The sequence below is a fragment of the Anabrus simplex genome, chromosome 1 (assembly GCF_040414725.1).
Source record: "Anabrus simplex isolate iqAnaSimp1 chromosome 1, ASM4041472v1, whole genome shotgun sequence".
NCBI lineage: Eukaryota > Metazoa > Arthropoda > Insecta > Orthoptera > Tettigoniidae > Anabrus > Anabrus simplex.
In genome coordinates, this window is record NC_090265.1 from 1,357,594,205 (window position 1) to 1,357,618,810 (window position 24,606).

General features: G+C 37.1%; 2 protein-coding genes across 5 annotated transcripts in view; one reads left to right on the plus strand and one right to left on the minus strand.

The window, feature by feature from the left end:
- Positions 1 to 16,195, plus strand: part of sigmar (Tumor necrosis factor alpha-induced protein 8-like protein sigmar) — a 271,156-nt gene extending 254,961 nt beyond the window's left edge. For all 4 annotated transcript variants that reach the window (XM_067137804.2, XM_067137805.2, XM_067137807.2 and 1 more), the window contains one exon: positions 9,842 to 16,195. In XM_067137804.2, coding sequence (XP_066993905.1) covers positions 9,842 to 10,255 — 414 coding nt within the window. In that variant the 3' untranslated portion in view covers positions 10,256 to 16,195. The remainder of the gene's footprint in view (positions 1 to 9,841) is intronic.
- Positions 1 to 24,606, minus strand: part of LOC136859016 (death-associated protein kinase 1) — a 1,193,585-nt gene that overhangs the window by 449,206 nt on the left and 719,773 nt on the right. The gene's annotated exons all lie outside the window — the stretch shown is intronic.

Consider the following 24,606-nt stretch of genomic DNA (forward strand, 5'->3'; position numbering starts at 1 on the left):
ACTAAACATATCACAACACTCCGCGGAATTATACATTATCATAAGATCACCACTTCAAATATTTCACACATCAGCACATCAAAACTTACCTGTGGCATTCAAGATCACACACGCCTTATACCTGTTCCACTAACACGGAAAACAACGCAGGAAAGATCGCCTAACCCTAGTATTCACCAACGGAAAACGATATTCTAATATACGTAGTAGAAATACATGACGTTACCAACACCGTTAGCACGTTAGAACATTCAAGTCATTTTACTTTATATCACCTGTGTGACATTTAAAAGAAATAAATCTACTTCTACTATAAGCATCTACAAGTAAACAAGAAGGGCAAGGTTCGACTACTCATCTGACTTCTTCGCTTCTCCATTGGTCGTCAGGTTATTTTTTCAGCCATCTCATTCATTTCGGCAGAGTGTGGATCCACCAGGATCCTACTGGTTTACTCGGACATCTCTTCTATATGAACTTCTTTATTCACAAATATAGGCAACATCTTGAGTTCAACCTGAAACTTGAACAGAATGGTTAGATCGAATTCGTACAGATTTTTTTAATCCACTGTTATAGATTAATACTGGCCTGTGTAAATTTTATATCGCTCAATGCTATACTTAGTTTGTTAACGTATTTAGGCCTCAACTTCTTAAATTTTATGAGCTTTAATTCGCATATAAGGGCTGAGCTCTCTACTGCTTCACAATCCTTTTTGTACTATTCAAGAATTCACATTTTAAAACAAAATCAAACTTCATTATTTCAATAAAAAACGAGGCTGCTTTTCATAAACTACATGACTACGATCCTGACTGCTTTACATCTGACTTTGACATTGAGGAACGTTATCTTAGAGATTCACAAAGGAATGCAGGCTACCATTGTTTATTCTTCTCCATCTGAAATACGTCATACCACACGCCTGTTAGATAATTGTATATAATTCTGGCTCAATCCATGGCCCCCTTGACGTCTGTTATACTAGATGTGATGTCTGGCCTATTTTCTTCTCAGCTGTTACTGCAAATATTTATTGATACCCGCTTGTGACTACACGGTTTTTCACGCAGTCCGATGTGTACCACGGGGTTCCGAGCTTGATCTATCGATTCTCATCCATAAGATCTACTATCAGTTTGCGAGTTGTGTCGGCTCATATCTTACGAATATATAAATTCGCCGCACATCAATAGTTTATTTTACCACCATGCCGTCCACATGTATTTATCATTCCCATGACCTTCAATGACTCCCTGACATGTAATTGCACGTCATTGGAAGGTTATAATATATGTACCATCACAGTCGGAATGAACAAATATTTCATTCACTTCACTGATTGATAGTAGTTTTCACTAAACAGAAGTATGATAGTCATTATTGCATTGTTCTTGTAACCAATGTCTGGTACCAGCAGTGTCTCAAACTTTCCCGTTTTCTCAATGCATCTACGGAAGGCAACATGAGCCAGGACCTATGTAGTTCGAACTTGCGCCGATCTGCGTACGTCATCATAGTGAATATTCGACTTTTTTTCAATCAATCAGTCACTACTGATCTGCATTTAGGGCAGTCGCCCAGGTGGCGGATTCCCTTTCTGTTGTTTCCAAGCCTTTTCTTAAACGATTTCAAAGAAATCGGAAATTTATTGAACATCACCCTTGGTAAGTTATTCCAATCCCTAACTCCCCTTTCTATAAACGAATATTTGCCCCAGTTTGTCCTCTTGAATTCCAACTTTATCTTCATATTATGATCTTTTCTACTTTTAAAGACAACGCTCAAACTTATTCGTCTACTGATGTCATTCCACGCCATCTCTTCACTGACAGCTCGAAACATACCACTCAGTCGAGCAGCTCATCTCCTTTCATCCAAGTCTTCCCAGCCCAAACTTTGCAACATTTTTGTAACGCGATTCTTTTATCGGAAATCACCCAGAACAAATCGAACTGCTTTTCTTTGGAATGTTTTCCAATTCTTAGAATGGAGAAAAATGAGTTTTTCATTAAGATAAATTCCAATGAGGATTTAAACAGATTTTAAACGATTGTTTACAGTATATATATATATTTCTAATGTGATTTGATAGAATTTGGTGATATTAATTCAAGAACGAAATAGGTCATTCTATTTTAATTAACTTGTCTAATTTTCAGATACATTTATGTTAGTGTATGCTCTCTCTTTCATGTAATTTATAAATTCATGTATTCAACATTATTGTCGGTGGACTGAAGAACATATTTAAAAAACAATATAAGGTAATCATTACGCTTAATGAAACGTATTCTTGCTTAGAAATGTACAAAAGTAGTGGCCGTGAAAACTTCATTGTATTTTTCTTGTATAGAACGTATAAAAATCTATAACTGGTACCAATTTCAGATCTAGAAATATTCTCGCGTTCTTATTATCGCCGTAAATGACAGACGGAATAGGGATTTTTTACACTGTATATATTGCATGCATTGTATATAAAAACATTTGGCATATGTATATGTGACAAGTGTTTCCCCGATGAGTTGAATCCTTCAGCTGCTCCTGCTACTCTACTGATTTCTTTGGTGAAGTATAGTGCATAATATTTTTCCCAGTAATATCGCTTTCTTAACCTAACACCATTAAAATCAATTTAATACTAGGTACTATGATCATCGTTATGAATGGTATAATACTGTATTTTGGTGATCTGAATGTGATAAAATGTCGAAGAGAATTAGCATAAAGTAATAAATAATGCTGACTAAAACATGGTGGAAAATGTGCTAACCGTATGAACATGAAGGAATTGGAAACGTATTTATGAGTAAATTTGTTGTGACTGGGCCCCTGTATTATAGAACAACAATTTTCCGGGCCACGGTCTTTCAAATTTTGAGAAACTGATATTGCATTTTTGGGAACCATTTTCCCATATCTTGAATGAACTCATTTGTTGTACTGATGATACATTTGTATGCATTATTCAAGACATTGAAGGGCTCGGTGGAATATAGTCATAAGCCACAATAACATAGTTCTGAATAAATGACAAATTCAAGTTCAGCTCAAATCTGTAAATCAATCATCCACTACATTTGTAATAACTTTCCTTGTATAAATGAACACCTGTATCTATTATAAAACATATGGGAGACAGTGAAACAACACTTTGCCCTAGTATATGATTTAAGAGCATTTTTTATCAACATGGGCTTATGACTTTATTTCCCGGAAAGAAATTTAAGTACTTGAGCGCGAATACATTTTTATTTATCAAGAATAGCACAATATTAGAGAATTAATAAGCCTACACTTAATTATAAAGACACAATATTTGAGAATGAACACACTTTATTTAAGAAAACACAATATTTGAGAATGAATACACATACTTTAAAGAAAAATAAGGCGTATCTCAAGGAAATTTTTCCACATCATTATCTTCAACATTATATCCTGTAAGGGACATGAAGATGAGTTGATTGACTACAGGAATGAATGCCATGAGAGACATGACATCAGTAAATTTCTTCTGGTTGACAGGGAGTTGATTTCTGTTTTTTTACTCTGAGCTGAAATGGATAATGTTCCACAAATCTTCCTTTCTTCTTGGTGCGAATGTTTGCATACTGAACTGGCCCTAATTTAGTATAACAATGCTTCACACCTAGCTGAAAAGCAAAGCAAAGTCACCTCCGTACAGGCCATGAAGGCCCTTGGAGGAGTGGAAGGTAAAGGCTTCCACCATTGTTAACCTCGCCACGTGATGGGGTAGAGTGGTTGCTCTACGCCCGGCCGCCTTTGCCCCCAGGAATTAACCTGGTACTCATTTTTGGTGTAGGCTGAGTGAACCTCAGGGCCATAAGCACCTCCGGAAGTGGAAATCTCGTTTCTTAAATTTTACGACTTCCTGACGGGGATTCGAACCCACATCCTTCCTGGCGAACCGAGCACGCCTTTACCGCCTCGAAATTGTGTAGCTTCACTGAAGTGAACTGAATCTCTACTTGTGAATTTAGTGGGTATTGATAGCAATGACTTGAGATCATCTAAAGTTTTGAAGTCATCTCTTTTCATTTTTGTCACAATGAAGTTTTTTGGACTTGCTGACTTCACAACATCCTCCCATTCATCTGGGGTATATACTATTGGTGATTCCTCAGGCATTCTACTAACTTCAAGCTCTAAAATTAGGAGTAACAAATTCAGACAATTTCAGATGAACATAGTTCTATGTAAATATTATTGTTAATATTAATAGTTCTACTAAATTATTATTCTATGGTTATCAAATCTAACGCTATTGTTCATGCATTTTCATAAGATACGAGTTATTTTTAAAGTAAGTAAAATGAGTAAAATACAGCCACAAGCCACAAACTAGAGGTTATCCATGATAAAATTTCTCTATACTCTTACCAAGTTGTCATTAGAGTTGGAACTGTTGCTTGATGGGTGCCAAGAATCATCACCATCTGTATCAAATGGATCTGACTCTTCACTTTCAGCTTCATTATTCTCAAAAGTCCTCCTAACAGGAGATAAATCTTCATTCACTCTTGATTTCGACGCCATTTTGGTGTGGCTTATGACTGTGTTAGTTCTGAAATTGTCACTAGATGGCAAAATAAAGAACTTCCACCTAGCATATGCTGCCATCTTTTATAAATACAAGAAACTTCTTAGTGTGATATTAAAGAGGGAAATTTAAATAATACGATGGCATGAACATCTCAAAAAACACAAAATGGTGGCTTATGACTATATTCCACCGAGCCCTTCCATTTTTCAATTATGATGAAAATGGTAACTAATGAAGCTATTTATCAGACATCATGCAAAGTAAATAAATAGACACAGAGGGTTAATGGCAGTGGCACTTGTCGCAAGTATGTTTATGTGTATAAAACTGAAAGTAACTTTTCATGTATTATTGTTTACGGTATATACACTATTTAGGTTTATCATGTTATATATAGCTCGTGTTTTCTACTTGGAAATACGCATTAATATAGTCAAAGGCACTCGGGAAACGTTTTGTCATACGTATCAACTAAAGGAAAGTTAGGTTAAAGTTACATCATGTTTATCACTTACAAATAACCGTCCGTGGTTTCCAACTTGCTCAGGAATTCCAGTAAAGTGTGTGTTAATGTAAATGAACTCTGGAATCTTCGTGTACCAAGAACAGGTTGTATAATATTCTAGATGTTTGTAGATCTCTTTATGTTATGTGGCATAGTGATAAACTTGTTTCAAGACAATTTTATTCCTGAACAGGAACCTACCAGCATTTTCCGATGTTATTATAAAATCGTCCAAGTATCCTATAGTACGGTAATACTATGTTGTAAGCAGAATTATCTAGAACCATAGTCAGTATATTAATTATTCATATTTTCCGTGGTTTCCCATTTTCACACCAGGCAAATGCTGGGGCTGTACCTTAATTAAGGCCACGGCCGCTTCCTTCCAACTCCTAGGCCTTTCCTATCCCATCGTCGCCATAAGACCTAGCTGTGTCGGTGCGACGTAAAGCCCCTAGCAAAAAAAAAAATTATTCATTAATGAGTCGTAATGAGCCAAGAGTTATCGTAATTCAGCTGTTTTGATAATTCGGCGGTTGCAGATCGGCAGTGAGTTGTTTTGGAAATTCTGTTGTTGATACTGCTACAGCAGATTAATTGTGGTTTAGTGAAAATGTATATAGAATATGCAGTAAGTGATAATAGTGGTGTTATTTACTACATCGCTGTATCTACGTCAAATTGGCGACCGTGACAGCATTATTGTGTACGAACATAAAGGGTGCTACTCGGCCTACTCGCGTCAAGGTTAAGGTTATTGTGGACGGTAAAGAGTGATTTTAAGTATCGAGCGTGGTCCTTAGGTACTTGGAAGGTTTGTTAACCTGATGACCGCGTTCCAGTGTTTACATTCTCAATTCCAGATCTCACCAGATCTCACACAAGAATACTAACATGATAGAACAGTTATCCGATGTTAGGATGATGTTGGGATGGTTTGGACAGTTTGAAGGTATTATTTCCACTTTCGAGCAGAATGTATGTAGTCCTCCTTGATGATACGGAAGAGTCTACCCTATACACTGTGAAAGACAGGTCAGACAAATTAGTGAGATAGATTCATCTTCAAGTCTACCGGCTAATATCGGGCAATTAGACCTTCGGGTCATTAAGCTGTACACCAACAAACATTGCACCGATGCTGGGGGTTTCTGCCGTCTCCCATTTCCAGCCAAGACGACAGGGCAACCTCCCTCGGTGAATGGTAGCACGACCAGCAGCAGGACAACCAGAGAATGCATGACTGCCGGGAAGAAAATGCTTATCCAGGCCAAGGCACGTTAAACGGAAGAAGACCCGATCTCCCTACCGAAGTGGATTGGACAAGTTAAAGTGGTCGAAAGGCTGGGTCATGTCAGTGGCGAGCCAGATGCATCAAGAGAATCTATTCCAGTTGGAGAGGCGTTGAATGACATTGTGGCGTCCATGACCCTAGACACGGGAGTATTTCGGCGGTCATGAAAAGGTAAAATACGAGGTGTACTTGCTGAAGACCAACTCTCGGAGCAAGGTCAATGCAACAGAAAAAGAACCAGTGAAACACCCATCACGAGTCCATGGTGAGTCAGATGGAACAATGGAATCTGCTCTTTCTGGGAAAGAGGCCGATGATACTGTGGCACCGAAAAACCCAGACGTGGAGTAACCCGGTATTGACTATGAGGAAACCGGGATGTACTTGGTGAGGATCGCCCCTTCGGCCAACGTGTCCGCAACAGAACAACAACCAGTGAAACAACCATTAAGAGTACAGGGTGAGTCAGAGGCTGCCAGAAAATCTGTTTCACCAGGGGGAGAGACTGATGGCGGAATGGTACAGACAATCCCAGCCATAAGGAAATCTGGCCATGTCGAGGAGGAAACTGGGGTGTATTTGACGAAGACCACCCCTTGCCGACAAGGTCCACTCAATGAAACAGCGAGTGATGAGACAACCCCTACGAGTCCACGGTAAGCCGGATGCAGCGAAGGAATCTGTTCTGTCTGGAGGGGAGGTGGATGCCAGTGTGGCACGAACGATCCCAGACACAAAGCACCACAACGAGGAGGAACCTGAATACACCGAACCGGAGGAAGACCCGTACCCAGGAGGCATGACAAGTGAAGACATAATTTGCATCTTAGGAAGTGTCGTGAAGTCCTCAAAAATTGTTTCATGTTATAAGGAGGGTAATTTACGCAAGTTAGTTTGTGTATAACACAACTATTTTTCATTTATTATAAGGTATGATATTTATTTATTTATTTATTTATTTATTTATTTATTTATTTATTTATTTATTTATTTATTTATTTATTTATTTATTTATTTATTTATTTATTTATTTATTTTGTCCATAACAGGGATACTTCCTCGATTAAAATGGGTCGTGAATAGACTAATATCAACTACATAACATTTACGGAAATAATAACAAAAATGTAAACAATAAAATTTAGCTTTAATAATGTCCTATAGAGCTCAATTATTATAGGCTAGGCTATGTTTTCTAATTGTAAATAATCGTTGATATATTCCAAGTAATTCAGGAAACTTCTGGTCATATGTATATTAATTCAACGGAAGTTAGGTTAAGGTTACATCGTGTTTATCACTTATAAATAACCGTTCGTGTTTTTCCAAGTTTCTCAGGAAATATCCCAGTAATGTGTGTGTTAATGCAAGTGAGCTCTGGAATCTTCATGTTCCAAGGACAGGTTGTATAATATTTTTGCTGTCTGTAGATATCTTTAGGTTACGTGCCACAGTGACAAACTTGTTTCAAGACAATATTCTAGAACAGGAATTTAGCAGGACTATCGGGTGTTAATATAGAATATTTCAGGTATCTTGTAGTATGGTAATACTCTGTTGTAAGAAAGCAGAATAATCTAGAACTCTAGACAGTATGTACTGTAAATTTTAGTTGTACACACTGAACTGTAGGTAATTACCTATAGTTCAATGGTTGTACAGAGCCAAAAGTTGGCGATGTTATCGTAATTCAACTGTTTTGATACCATGGTGGTAGTGGATTGGCAGTGAGTTGTTATAGAAGTTACGGCAGATCAGTCGTGGTTTAGTAGGGTGATGTGGTGGTAGTCAGTCGTTGATGTAGTGAACTATTGTACATCAGTCTTACCATATTGATACTGCTCCGCAGATCGATTGTAAATGATTGTGTATATCTCTCTAATTTTACTGTAATTTGTTTTAGTGAAAAATATACAATGCTTACCAAAAATTGAAGCACCTAGAAGAAATAGTCGGATGTCAATGTAACTTCGTACACTTACACACCATCGGCGGGTATGTAAATGATCAGAGTTGCAATTCTCTGTGCAGTTCGAACGGCCACCAGAGTGCATTAGTGATTTTCGTGTTTTGTGTTCTTACCAGGCCTGGTACGGTATATAAGGGGCGTCAACAGCGTCAAATATTTAATGATCACTGTGAAAGACACGGAGATGCCGCGTACTCGTGTGAGACAGCGTTATCAGCACCTGACAGAGTTTAAAATGGGCTCCTTTGAAGGTTCTATTTGGCCGGCTGGTCGAATCGTGCAATATCCTGGTTTGTGAGGCATTCGAATGTGACAGGTGGTCCAATGTTGGACGTGAGGGAAAGCATACTCACCGTCAAGTTCCCAGTCGACCACGTCTGAACACCACAAGGGAGGCTCGCAGTATTGTGCTCCAATCTCATCGTAACCCCTTCATGTGCACCTGCCATCCAAGAAAGAGTCATGGACTCCCTGCAATATTCCGTGTCGTTCTAGCAGCAGCTGGACTAGGGAATTACCGTCCTATGCGTAGGCTGCCGTTGACACCACAGTACAAATGGCTGGTTTGGAGTGATGTCATGACCGAGGAGCATGGACTGCTGATGAAGGACATCGCATTGTGTTCAGCGACGATTCACGGTCCTGCACTTCCACAGATGACCACTGTCTGCGAGTATGGCGGTGACCTGGGCAGAGGTCCCATTCTTCCAATGTTTTGGAGAGGAAAAGAGGTGTTACTCCTGGTGTCATGGTGTGGGGAGCCATCAGGTATGACTTCAAATCACGGTTGGTAGTGATTGAGGGAACTCTTGACGGCACAGCGGTACGTCTCATACATCCAGCGTCCTCCTGTGCTATCTCTCATGCGACAGTATTGTGTTGTCCTTTTTCAACAGGACAATGGTTGTCCACACATGGTACATATCCCTATGAACTGTGTGCGTGATGTTGAGCTACTTCCATGGCCAGCAAGATCCCCAGGTCTGTCCGCAATAGAACATGTGTGGAACCATCTCGGACGTCAACTCCGTCCCAGTGCCAGTATCTAGGATATCAAGGACCAGTTACAACAGTTGTGGGCCAGCTTGCCTCAGAAGAGGGTACGTCTTTTTGACACCATTTCCACCTGAATCAGTGTATTCATCCAGGACAGAGTGGGTGCAATGTCATAACGATATACGGGCTTGTACTACCAAGTTCTTTGTAAATTTGACTCGATTTTGTAATCACTGGAATAACATCACATAGGTACCCTCTCAATGCGTGAAGTTTCATTTTGTTTCCTTTCTGGGTGCTTCAATATTTTTGTTAGGCAGTGTATATATGAGTGTAGCCAGTGATAGTAGTGATATTGTTATATTTAACTAGATCGCTGTACCTACATCATACTTGGTAGTTCAGATTTCAAATATCAGAAAATAACACGTGTGATTGCATCTTAGGCTCGAAAGATATAAATATACAATGTATTTATTCCATGATTGTTTTCTTGTGTTCCAGACGGGCAACAAGAAAGAAGCAGAGAAACTTGTGAAGAACATAATCAAAGTGGTAATCAAACTTGGTGTTCTGTATCGCAATGGTCAGTTCTCTACTGAGGAACTTCGTCATGCAGAACGTTTCAAACATCGCTTCCATTCAGCTGCTATGGCTGTTGTCAGTTTCTATGAGGTGGACTTCAGCTATGATCGTCACTACTTGCTCACAGCACTCAACGAGTCTCGTGCTTCCATTCGAGAACTCGTGCAACGTCACCTCACAGACAAATCCCTTGGTCGAATTGACTCAGTCTTCAATTTCTTTGGCAATCCCAACTTCCTGGACTCGGTGTTTAAAAAAGACTCTGAACATAGAGAGATTCTGGGGAAAATTGTTGCGGATATGAACCGAGCAATGGACGAAGGAGGGATGTGAACACACTATAACATATGCCTCCATAACACACTCATATACAGTCACCAATTCACTCACTCCCTTGTCCACCCACCTACGCACACATCCATCTTGTTTACGATATACATCATCCTGTGTGGAGACCATGAAATGCATGCTGCTGGATGGATACTGTACAGTGTCCTGTTCACTCTTTGATCTTTTGTAACTGCTTAACTTCAGCTATTGATTGAGTAACCAATTTGTACTATATAAAAGAATTGATGAAGGGTATGAAATTGACCTCTGAATAAAATTGTTTGAAATTATTTGTAATTGCTGAACTACTAACAATATTAGAGCCAAAATGGAGAAAGACCAATGGCAGAACAAAAGATATGAATTTATTATACAGTATACTTTTAGATACATTTCCTCCTTGAACACAAGCATCCATTAGTAATACTTTGGGAGGGGAGTCAGAGGCCAATGATACTGTATTTGTCACTTCTAAAGGAAACAAGTACATGTAGGTTAAATATTTTACTATGTTGGTGTGTGTATATAATTATTTTAAAAATAATATAGCACATCATTAAAACCAAATCAGTTGTAAAATAAGGCAAGTAGCCTTATTTCTGTATTTTCATTGTTACAAACATTTGATTCATAAAACTTTAAATTTCAACAGTGTTGTATTTAAGATGTATTTCTTCTCTATTATTTTTTTTTAAGTTTTCTGACATTAACCTTCCCTCTTAATATATTGGAGTTGCAAGAACTATTGTCCTTCTAAACCAAGTAGCATTGTACGAGTTTATGTACTATCTGCGCACATTTTAGCGATAGATTTGTGTACTGGTTTGAGGAGTAAGGAGGGAGCGCTTCCGATTCCGTTAGTACTGTCAACTGAATGAAAATGAAATCTGAATTGAATCGATAATATGATCGATCGATATGAATTTTCTAAACCTTTGTTATTTTAAGCCAACAACTGTGTCACACACACACACACACACACACACACACACACACACACACACACACACACACACACACACACACTATATAACATTTCTCGATGCGAATCTTACTCCTACAATGAATTCTGTAGTTTGGCTTTGCTGTGTAAATAACAACAGTACTAGTACGTAAAGTGTACGCCAGACGTCACACAGCGATGCATAAGCGATTCATAGTTTGTGTTTCAAAGATTGCCAGTACGAATCTCGAAGATTCCCGAGGTCGACCGCTTCAGTACTAGGGTGTAAATCTATCGCTAAAAAGTGCGCAGATAGTACACTGTAACTTTTTTTTTTAGGACAGTAGCTCTTACCACTGCAAAAGGCTCATTATTCTATTAAAAATATGTAATTATTGTTTGCTTATTTTAAGAAGTCCGTAGATGTTCAAAACTTTGTCAAAATGTTCATTGATTAACACATACATAATGCACAGATTCTAAGCTATACATGATTTACATATTAAAATATTTTTATACAGGGCTGTACAAGATATACAGGCTATACTGCCTAATTATTTTAATTTGCACAAAAATGTTTCAATGTGTAACTTATATCATGTTTTTAATATGTCACTGTAATGTGATAAAAATATTTAATAGAATCTAGTTGAGGATGGCCTCAAGAAGGCCAAAACATGTTCTAATTTTAGGTATATCTTTTATTTATTAAAGGTCGATTTTAAGTATTAAATAGGTGGAACCTTTATAATAAATTTTTCTTAAGAATCACTTTTTGCATATTTTACAACAAATTTAGTCAGAAAACCTAAATACAGCACTTTGTTTTATGAATTACATATCAGCTACTCAAAAATATTGTAGAACTTTAGTTAAATAGGTCAAAAGTGTTGTCTTTTCTACAAAATTTCTAAAAATACCAATAAGTTTTCCGTGAGGAGCAAGGAAAACCACAACTGTGTTAAACATTCCAGTCTTTGTTGAAATTAATTTGTAACTTTCTGTAAGCCTGTGTCTAAATAATGGTACTCAAACCTAAAGAAACAGACTGTGAAAGATCTTCATTTCATGCCTCCAGGGTATGTCATTATATAGCTTGGAAGCTATGTAGGGAGGATTAAAATTTTATGTTATGTGCAAGTTTTGATGTAGAAAATAATATCTAGTATACATTTAATAATTGTCCATGTCTATACTTTGCATATATCATACTCAGTAAAAGTGTATCCCCTTTTCTCTCATTCAAATCAGAGACAGGAAACTGTACTACTCTTTTTTCATATAACCCTGCTGAATTTCTCGTGATATATGAATTGTTTATACTACCTAGGGAGGTATTATTAACTATGTAGGTATGTTAGGTGTTAATCTCATCAGTCATATGTATAGCTATCAGTTCCTTGCTTTTATAAGAAGGAAGTACCTAAACAAAATAATGATGATAATAATAAAAACAACAACAACAAATGGTCTCTATTGTTGGATGCAATTCCTTTGGAGATAATATAACATGGGTGACATCATTCTGATATTCCATATCTGTTTTTAAATAATGTCATCATTGTCAACACCACAGTCTGTGCTCCTAGATGTAAACTGAGCAAAATTTTATTGACATCATCAGAGATTGAGCCAATGACTTTTGCCACAGGAAGCTATCTTGTTCACCACTTCACTGGTGTCATAAGTGGAACATTATACTCACGCCTCACTGATAGTAAGAGGTGTATTTTCTATCGTCAGTGTACTCTGAGAAGAAGCTAGTGTCAGACCATATAAAATCTGAAATATTCTATGTCTGAGAAAGAATGATTACTTACCTCTTCTTTATTTTTACTTCCATTTCAATGAAAATATGTCTTTACTGATATTAAAAGAACATTTTCACATTACCGGTACCTTCTACAAAAGCAGGGTGACCACACTGTGACTTTCATTTTTCAGAACACTCCATTCATTATATCTTTCTCTCAATCCAACTATGCACTAAAAAAATAATGTACTATTTTTATTACTTTAAAGCCAAACCGATTGCTTCTTTCTTACCAATAGAAATAAGTAACTAATAAAATAATTACAACAGTGTCAAACATAAAATTTAACTAGCACTAAAACATACCTGAAAAAGAAAACTTTTTAAATTTCATAATGCAAAGAATGATATGAAAATAATTCTATTCAAATCATTAATTTCTTTCAAAATTAGAAGTGATCATAAAAAAATGAGCTTTCTTTGCCTTGTTTGCTAAATATAGTTCTAATGTAGGAATGAACTAAATATGAATATGATATTGTCGTTGCCGGGACAAAACCTCCTATGTGATAATATTTTTGGAGATATATTGATCCACCTGCCTGCTGTCATTTCTTGATGGATACACTACTTTTGCATCCATCTCTTGGCACAGGCCAGAGTAAAGTGTAGCTTCCACCGAAGTCTCAGTCAACATCCATGGCTGTGACAATATGGAAGTTGCTGGGGTATGGGTAGAGCTGAGTAATGACATTCAAGCATGACTAGTGCATCTGACTGTTATGAAAGGTGCTGCTCATAGGGTCAGTCATGCTGCAATAGTACTTTCTGACCCAGTGAGGAAAGCAATGGCAAACTACCTCACTCCTCATCTTGCCTAGTATGCCTCATTTTGGTGCTGCCATTGGTTTTTGGGGTTTCCTTGTAACCGCATAACCTTTGGTGGTGCTATTTGAGGATCCAACCAGCCTCTAGGCTAATGACCTAACAGACAGACATATTGATCCACAGCACATACATTATGAAGAGCAAGAATGCCTTGACAACATTCACACAGTATTGCACCTTAGATGACAGAACCTTACCGGCCAAAGTTCTAAGCTAAAATATTTCACATAGGAGATTTTGTCCCGGCAGCAACGATATGTAGGTTGGCCAGGAATTGAACCTGGAACCTTCTCAACCAAAAGCTGCTATGTTGACTATTTAGCCAAGGAGCAGAATTGTTTTTAAAACTTTTATCCATATCCATACAATAAAACAAAAATAAAACAAATTTTGAATGAAACTAGTATGATGCTATAGATAGGAAGTTGAGTACATTTATATAAGACATGGGATTTTTAGTTACAGTTTATGATATGTTCTGCAAAATATGGTGTGGGTGGTCACTCTACACAGTAGAGTTAATAGCTGAAGTCTACCATCCTGATAATAATAAAAAACCTGAGAGTATGAATCCCATTTTCTACAGTTATATAACATGAGAATTGGGTACTGGATAAATGGCTCAGATGGTAGAACACTAGCTTTTGCATGCCTAAGTTAGCAGATTTGATCCAGCTCAGTCTGGTGGTATTTGAAAGTACTGGTACTGAAAAATGGCATTGCCATTCTGGTAGCTTTACCAGATGTAAAAGAACTCCTGTGGGACAATACCTTTGTATCCCTAAAAACCACAAAAGAAGTTTGTGTGATGTAAATTATAAGAATTGTTATAAAAGTACATTTTTTAGATTACTTCCTATCAAAAAAGGAAGTTTTCCTGGCCTTTTAAATAACTGAAGATGGAGCATTGTCGTTAAATAGTTTTCGTATTATCCTTACAGGAATTCAAATTTGGTTTCAACAGTAAAAGTCTATAAATACATACTGATCAATGAACATGATGACTTCTTATGATCATGGAAAAGTTGAACATTGAAAATCAGTCACTCACTAGCTTCCTGAAATAACGCGATGTTAATAGTGATGGAGAAAGAAAGTATTTCAGTCTTGTAAGGAGAAAAAAGAAAATGATATAAAGCTTAGGTGTAGAGAAAAAGTCTCATTTCATGTCATGGGATTATCTTTTCTGGACCCACAAATTGTGGATTAATTTAGCATTACGGTACCCACAGTAAATTTGTTAAGCAAAGGATAGTCAGTGAATTTCATTTCTAACTCTTATGGGGTGAAGAAGTACAGAGTGAGACACACAAATGTCAGACACAGATGCAGATGCAAATAAGATTGTTAGAAAAATATCAGGAACTAAAGATGAAAACTGAAGGCATGGAAAACAAATGGAAGCAATGCTAGTCTCAGAATGGATTCTTATCAGTATCATCATGTTTTACTAGTATTAAACACAAGAAAAAAGTGAGTGCTTCAGATGTTACAAAAACATGACTTTTAATCTGCTTATAAGATATTCTTGGAGAATGAAAGTTAATATAATTTGTCATAAAATTAAAACCATTTTGAAGAACTAGCAATTCAATTGGAGCAGATTTACAGAATATTCCAAAGTTTATCAACTTTCCAATCCATGTTGGCAACAAACTGATGGTAATCATATGTGTTAAAAAGATAGCATGAGTGAAAAGAGAGAGGGAAGGTGTGTGTGTATGTGTGTGATTTCTTTTTGCCTGGTTAGAGTACAAGACTATAGTTATCCGCACTGCCAAATATATTTTAAAAAGTAAGCTTGTATGCACTCGCTGAGTACTGACTGCTGAAATGAAAAGCAAATATGGGCTTCAGATTTTTTACAAATGAAAGTGTCAATTCTCAATATTTTATACACCATAACTTCCCTTTTAGCAATGACTTTAGACTCAAAGAATACTAAATATTGATGTCTAGTGGCAGCAATAGAAAATCTGAAATAGAGAGTCTTTACAGGTGACATTTCATCACAGAGAAAGAAGGAATTTTAGTGTTTGATATGTAATAAGCATCAGTAATATTGTATTATAGGACCAAATGATATTCTAGCACCCAGTGACCAATATTTATATACAAATGTCAATAGATAACTAGTGTATTATTCCTCATTGGCATATCCTTCACATTTGCATATCCAAGATTCATACCAGAATTTTGTACCACTATTAGATCACATACTTGTCTGCATAGTACTTAGAATTGCAATACATACTGCTTTGAGTTTTATTGTACTGTACATGTATTTTTTGTATTATTTGTAAATTATTGTTATAATAGGCAATTATTTAAATAAAACTTAATATTTAAGCATACAGAACCCCTCTTTCCTTTCATATCCTTTTCTCTATTTTTCCTGCCAGACTAAGTGGCTCAGACGGTTAAGGCACTGGCTTTCTGAGCCTAATTTGACAGGTTCAATCATGAATCAGTCCAATGGTATTTTGTAGGTGCTCAAATACGTCAGCCCCATGGCAACTAAAAGAACTCCTGCAGGATAAAAATACCAGAACCTCAATTTCGATGTAAACCATAAAAGTAGTTAGTGGGATGTAAAAACTGAAACATTATTATTACAACTAAATTACCAAAAAAATGCACTCCTACCAATCTGATTAATTTATTCAAACATCAAATATCAAATATCAAAGGAAGTACAGGATTTAATACATTATCTACCTTGAGTTAACAGAGAGAGAACTGATGTTAGCTGGCTGATCACCTGCTGGCTTCCCATTCAACTTGCATGATTTGGATTAATTCGGTTTGTATAATGTACGTTGAACTGTCTTAAATGGGAAACAAAGTTGTCTTGAAAGTGAGTTTCTTGTAGACAAACAACTGAAAGCTGATGTTTATTTAGTAAAAGTTGTAAATACTCTCGCTGTGATCGAAAACTGTTGAGGTTCCATTGAAGTAATGTTATATTCATAAGAATGACAAACAGGTGTAGAGGGAATATCATCATCATCATCATTATGTGAGGGAAGTAGAGTCATCACTGGAGTAATCCGGAACTAAGCTGTTAATTGCTTTATATCGGTTTTGACTGCTAGCCTTAAGCAGTTTCTTGACTATTCGTGTACTCCTGTTCTTTATGGATTTTTCAGTGTAGTATGGATATAGTTTTGGAAGGGCTTGGGCTAAACCCTCTAGATCTTGGGTGCAATTGGAAGTTATTGTTGGTTATGTCATTAACTCCAATAGGCCTACTGTTTTCAAGAAAAGGATTGGATTTGTAACTGAGGGGAAAGGACAGAGGGTTGGCTTCTAGAACTTTCTTAATTGGCATCATATCACTAATAGTTGTGCTTTCCTTCTCCATCTTTGGCTTCTTGTTGTTGTTTGAGTCACCAGTCCATAGACTGGTTTGATGCACCTCTCCATGCCACCCTATCCTGTGCTAACCTTTTCATTTCTACATAACTACTGCATCCTACATCTGCTCTAATCTGCTTGCCATATTCATACCTTGTTCTACCCCTACTGTTCTTACAACCTACACTTCCTTCAAAAACCAACTGCACAAGTCCTGAGTGTCTTAAGATGTGTCCTATCATTCTCCTCTCACCAATTCGATTCAGTGTCTCTTCATTCGTGATTCGATCTATCCATCTCACCTTCAGCATTCTTCTGTAACACCACATTTCAAAAGCTTCTATTCTCTTTCTTTCTGAGTTACTTATCGTCCATGTTTCACTTCCATACAATGCCACGCTCCACACGAAAGTCTTCAAAAACATCTTTCTAATTCCGATATCAATGTTTGAAGTGAGCAAATTTCTTTTCTTAAGAAAGCTCTTCCTTGCTTGTGCTAGTCTGCATTTTATGTCCTCCTTACTTCTGCCATCGTTAGTTATTTTACTACCCAAGTAACAATATTCATCTACTTCCTTTAAGACTTCATTTCCTAATCTAATATTTCCTGCATCACCGCCTTCATTCGACTGCACTCCATTACTTTTGCTTTGGACTTATTTATTTTCATCTTGTACTCCTTACCCAAGACTTCGTCCATACCATTCAGCAGCTTCTCGAGATCTTCTGCAGTCTCAGATAGAATAACAATATCATCGGCAAACCTCAAGGTTTTGATTTCCTCTCCTTGGATTGTGATTCCCTTTCCAAATTCCTCTTTGATTTCCTTTACTGCCTGTTCTATGTAAACATTAAAGAGGAGGGGTGACAAACTGCAGCCTTGCCTCACTCCTTTCTGGATTGCTGCTTCTTTTTCAAAGCCCTCGATTCTTATCACTGCAGACTGATTTTTATACAGATTGTAGATAATTCTTTGTTCTCAGTATCTGATCCCAATCACCTTCAGAATCTTAAATAGCTTGGTCCAATCAACATTATCGAATGCCTTTTCTAGATCTATGAATGCCATGTACGTGGGCTTGTCCTCCTTGATTCGATCCTCTAAGATCAGATATAAAGTCAGGATTGCTTTACATGTTCCTATATTTCTTCTGAAGCCAAATTGATCTTCTCCCAACTCAGCTTCAACTTGTTTTTCCATTCTTCTGTAAATAATACGTGTTAAAATTTTGCAGGCATGAGATACTAAACTAATGGTGCAGTAGTTTTCACACCTGTCAGCACCGGCTTTCTTAGGAATAGGTATAACAACATTCTGCCGGAAATCAGATGGGATATCTCCTGTCTCATACATCTTACACACTAAATGGAATAACCTTGTCATGCTGCTTTCTCCTAAGGCAGTCAGTAATTCAGAAGGAATGTCCTCAATTCCAGGTGCCTTGTTCCTATTTAGGTCCCTCACAGCTCTGTCAAACTCTGACCTCAAAATTGGGTCTCTCATTTCATCAGCATCAACAACCCCTTCTTGTTCCAGAACCAAATTATCTACATCTTTACCTTGATACAACTGTTGGGAAAGTTTTGCAATCCAGCACCTGGTTTCTGAATCTCTGCCTAATTATAATGAAGTCTATTTGATACCTTCCAGTGTTTCCAGGTCTTATCCATGTATACAGCCATCGTTTGTGGTGTTTGTTATAAGTTTGTTTTTTCTTGTGATTCTCTCCTTGTTCACTTGTTGTATGTTCAGTTGTTAGGGGAGGTTTCTTAAAATCAAGGTCTTTTCTGTTTGTAGTTTCACTGCTAGATAGTGATATTGGCCTTTTTAATCCAGCAAGATGAACACATGAGGGGTTTTGAGGACATTCCATAGGAGAGGTTACAGTAGTTACGACTGGGGGTAAAAGACCACAACATTGGTCTTGGGAACACTGAAGACTTGTAGAAGTAGCTGTTGTCTGAAGAGTAGTTTGTGAGGGAGTACAGATAGTATTTTCTTGAGTTTGTTTTCATTCTTTGTGTATCCTGTACTAGTTGAGGAGGAAATTCCGTTAGATTGATCTTGCCACGAGAATGACTGTTTGGAGTTAATGAGGTGTATTTATTTATTATTTCATCATTATCAGGACAGTTTCCAGCTAAGTGCCCCTCGGTTTTACAAAGGAAGCAGCTGGGTGTGTTGGAGGATAAATATATCAAGTAACTGGTACCCTCATATTCGATTTGGAACGAGTCTGGAAGTTTGTTAAAGTCTTCAGTTTGAACATAAGTCTGTCTCCGAAAACTGAGAATGTGAGAAAATCCATGGATTGTTAGACCTGCTCTAATAGGAGATCCTTTGACATTGGTTTAATGCTGAATTTGAGAAATTCACCTTCTATAATAACATTATTAGGAATCACAGGGCAAATTTGGTTTAGATAGGAGAGGTCATATTTCCAAGGAAAAACTATTTATGAGAATCTTGGGGTATTTTGAAATTAATTCTTCAACACACTGTTGACTTGCAAGGTGATGCATATTCTTCCATTAGATATCCATGAGACAAATCGGATGTTACTAGCTTTGGTAGGATAGGATTGCATTGCTGCAGAGTACGGTAACTTAACCTTGGGTTGTTAGGAGATTAACTATTTTAGGAACAGTAACAGAGGTTGTTATGAGGTTACCTGGTTCGCCAGTATGGTTGGAATGGTGCTTTCTTTATTCTGTTGATTCATGAGGTTACTTATGACTTGCTGATTTTCATTATTTAGATTCTGTGTCAGAAAAATCTTGCCGACCTGCATCGACAGAGGCGGCCATTATCGTTTACTAACAGGATAATGTTAGTCAAAATCAAATCAAAATCTCTTTATTTGCAAATGAGGTATCAATCTCGGTGGCAAATGGTACACTAAAATACATTACTGTCCAGCAATAAATTTTAGATTAACAAGAGAAGAACATTTTCCTAGAATACAATATTATACAATTTACACTAACAATTTTTTCTATTAAACACACAGCTCATCCTGAATAAATTTATATTGTTTACAAAATTCTACTTGTAATATCTCCTGTACTTACAAATATAGTAAACTCATATACAGTATGTGGAATTACTTCAAATAAAACTACCGGTATACAACTGGTATAAGATTAAAATTTACATTGCATTTATTTATTTATTTTTTACCTTTTTTGGAACCTAAATAGTATAATGACCTGCTGTGTCTTAACCAGAGCCCCTTTTGCCACCACTTTTCAGAGTTCCTGAAGGGCCTTCACAGCTACCGTAGCAGTCCCAGGGCCCTCGAAGTCCCCAGTGTACTTCACCCCTACAGGCAATCCCCTACTTTGGCTGTCCAAACTCTTTAGACCAGGGGATGGAATTAATTTATTCACACACATTTTTTTATTTACAATAAACTGCACTGGTCGAATGCCCTCTAACATTTCATTTATTTTCCCTGTTGCTGTTTATTCTCTTCTTGAATATCTGTACAGATCTTGGAAAAGGATTGAACACTACCCCTGGGAAACTGTTCCACTCCTTTACACCCTTCCCATTGAATGAAAATTTACCCCAATTGTTTCTGCTAAAATTCCTTCTAATTTTATATTTGTGGTCAGTCCTGCCGATACAATTATTTTCCAACTGAAGCCTCTCATGGATATCTCCCCATGCTGCTTCTCCTGTATAGGCTCTATATAATTCTGTAAGTCTAGTTTTCTCCCTTCTCTTACTTAAAGTTTCCCACCCTAGTTCCTTTAACATTTCTGATACACTTCTCTTTCTCCTGAAATCCCCTGTTACAAATTTTGCTGCTTTCCTCTGCACACTATCTATTTCTTTTATTAGGTATTCTTGGCGAGGATCCCAAACACTGTTTGCATATTCCAATAATGGACGAACCATACTTAAGTAACTTTTCTCTTTTAATTCTTTGTTGCATCCTTTAAGTAGCCTCATTATGACATGTAGCAATCTGTATGCTTTCCCAACAATGTCATCCACATGACCCTTCCACTGCAAATTACTTTCAAATCTCACACCTAAGTATTTGCACTTGCCATTTTTTGGGATAACTACCTCATCCAAAGTATATTCAAATTCAGTTTTAAAACTCCTGTTTGTAAATGTTGTAACAGTTGATTTGCCTCCATTAACCTTCATATTATTTTCTTCAACCCATTGAATGATATTCTCAAGGTCCCTTTGTAATTCTGAACAATCCTCAATGTTATTTATTTCCCTATAAATAATTATGTCATCTGCATACAATCTTATTTTTGATGTTATACTATTCCCTAATTCATTTGCGTATATTAAGAAAAGTAACAGACCAATTATACTACCTTGTGCAATTCCCTTCCAAACTTTATCTTCCTGCGATACATTATTTCCTACTTTGACTTTCTGAACCCTTGAATTTAGAAATGTTTTTATCTAACGTGTAACCCTTATGCCCAATCCTATTCCCTCCAATCAAAGGCTTTGGAAAGATCTATGGCTATGCAATCTAACTGGCCTCCTGAATCCAACTGATCTGATATGTCCTGTTGAAATCCCACCGGTTGTGCCTCTCAAGAAAATTTCTTTCTAAATCCATACTGGCTCCTCATGAACCAATTTTTATTATCACATATCTCTCTGATGTGCTTTGATATTAAACTCTCCAGTATTTAACAAACTATACTGGTCAGGCTGATTGGTCTGTAGTTCTCTGGTTTCCTTTTACCACCCTTTCCTGTATAAATTGGTATTATTATAGATCCTCCCATTCCTTTGGTATTACACTATTATTTATGACATAGTCAAAGAGAAATTTTAAATAAGACACTATGTACCACCCCATTGTCTTTAATACCTCCCCAGTAATTTTATCACTTCTTGCTGCTTTTCCTTACTGAAGCAGCTGGATTTATCTGAAAATATCTTCATTTGTGAATGAGAAGCTTCTTGTTTCCCTCTGTGTCTCTCCCTCTCTATCTTCTGTTTTGGTTTCCAACTCCTGACAATCATCTACTGAATCTCTGAATTCCCTTTCTCAGTATCTGTTGAATAGTGTTCAGCCCCTTCTCCCAACATTGTAGGATTTTGGTTTGCTTTTCCTTTTTGATTCCTTTTCCATTTCCTTTTGTGGTCATTTCCCTCTTGAAGTATGTCATTCATATAATTCTCTTTTGCTTCCTTTTTCACTCTATTCAGTTTGCTCATTAGCTGTTTTTTAGTTTCTCTACTCTCCCTACCCTCTTTGATTTTCCTGCTTACTATTCTACATTTTCTTTTTAATTTTCTTATTTCCCTTGTATAATAAACAGGGTCTGAGGTCATTTTACCCTTCTTAACAGGTACAAATCTCTTCTCTCCTTCCCAAATGATTCCTTTAAATTTAGCCCAAAGTGTATCCACATTACTCCCTTCACTTATCCAACAACTGAATTGTGATTTAAGGTAAGTCCCAAATTCATCACGTTTAGTTTTTCTGTACAATTTCTTGTCTTGTGTGACCCTCTTATTAAGCCTTTTTGGTACCAGTCCTACATCCATTATTACAACCTTATGGTCACCTATTCCTTCAATTACCTCAGTTTTATCAACAATTTTCCATGGTTTAACCAAGAATACATCTAGTAAGTTATTGAGACGAGTCAGTTCTTGTACTACTTGTGTATATCCTCCCTCCCAAATTAACTTATTTGCCAGTTTCTGTTCATGGGCTTCAATTGCAGCTCCATTCCATTCAACTTCAAGCAAGTTTAGATCTACCCCAACTATTACCATATCATTATTATTGTTTTTATGAGTATAATCTATTATTTTATCAAATATTTCCATGTTTCTTTCCTCCCTTCCAGGCCTATATGTTCCTATAATTCCCACCTCCTTCATATTATCACAAACTAATTTTATTCCTAATATTTCATCCTTTTCATCGGTAAACCATTCATGTGAACAATAAATTTCCTTCACCAGAATAAACACCCCCTCTCCCATTTTAACTCCTCGGTCTCTAGATAGACTGTATACCCTTCTGGAAATACTTCTCTATCACCCGCCCCTTCTCTCAACCACAATTCCACTCCTATCAACACATCAGTCTCGTAAGATTCCATCAATGTACTGAATTTTAATTGTTTATTTACTACACTCTTGACAGTTTACCAAGAACAATATAAGACCCCCCTCCCCCCATTCTTCCCTAAAACTTGACTGTTGCACTTGGGTAACTTGAAATTCCTTACTTTCCTGAGTTTCATTTTCTAGTTGACTGAGCCAGCTTGAAGTACAGCTGGCTTTCTACTAGTTTTCCTGGTCAGTATTATAACTCAAGGGAGTTGCCTTTTTTACAGTACATATCTTAAGATTAATAAAATCTAGAACAATATTTGCTCATTCGTTTACCTAAATTGTTTAGATGAAGGCCATGCTTTGTGTAACAGTGTCTCTCGAAACTGCTGCATTCAATTACCTGGGTATTACGAAAATGTTTACAAATTTTAACCATATCTGTATTAACTTTGTCCACTTCAATGTTTACACACGAGTCTCTAGTCAAATCATGCCTGTGGGGCACGTTTACTACAAAGATGTTAGTGTGAGTCAGCTTACCTAGTGTACATTTAAGTTCAGAAATGACATTCTTAGCGTCTTTGTGAGCTACATCGTTCGTCCCGCCGATGATCACGACTTCCGAGATTTCTTGCTGCCTGCTCCGTGTTTTCCAATATCTTCTTGATTGGGGACCCAGGATAGATGACGGCCGATGCTGCAATATCTTCATTGCTCATTTTCTTGGCAATTCCCCTCGCCTGGCTATCACCAAATATAAGAATGTTCGACACTTTCGTCGGTGCACTGTGTGGGATTTTAGGCCTAACTTTGCCGCTTATGGTAACGGAGTTTGCGCGATACGTTTGACTGCTTTCCATACGGATAAGTCCATGCTTGTATCTTACTTCCCTCAGGGCTAAAAATCTATTTTTGGTATCAATTACAAAGTTGTCCTTATTTACCTGTACACTTTTCCTCCTAGAATCTGAAGCAACTTGACACCACGCGCTAGAATTCACGGAGCCACCTACTAGTATGTTCTGAGTGTTTACTGGTACCGGTACTTTGGATTCCAGTAAACGTACCTTCTCCTTTAAAATCTCATTCTCCGTTTTTAGTGCTTGTAAATCCTGTTGCAATAAAGCGAGAATTAAAAGTACATCATCATTACCTCCATCCTCCAAGGAGTGAGACGCCAGCGATTCGTTGACCGTTGTAGGCCTAGGTTTGTTACCGCCATTCAAATTGCACTCGCCACAGCTCACACATGTCCAAGTATCTTCATTTTTATCAAAACCAGCACTACATATACACTCAAAATGGTATCAAATTAAACACTTTTCACACTGGATACCATTCTTCACTCGCTT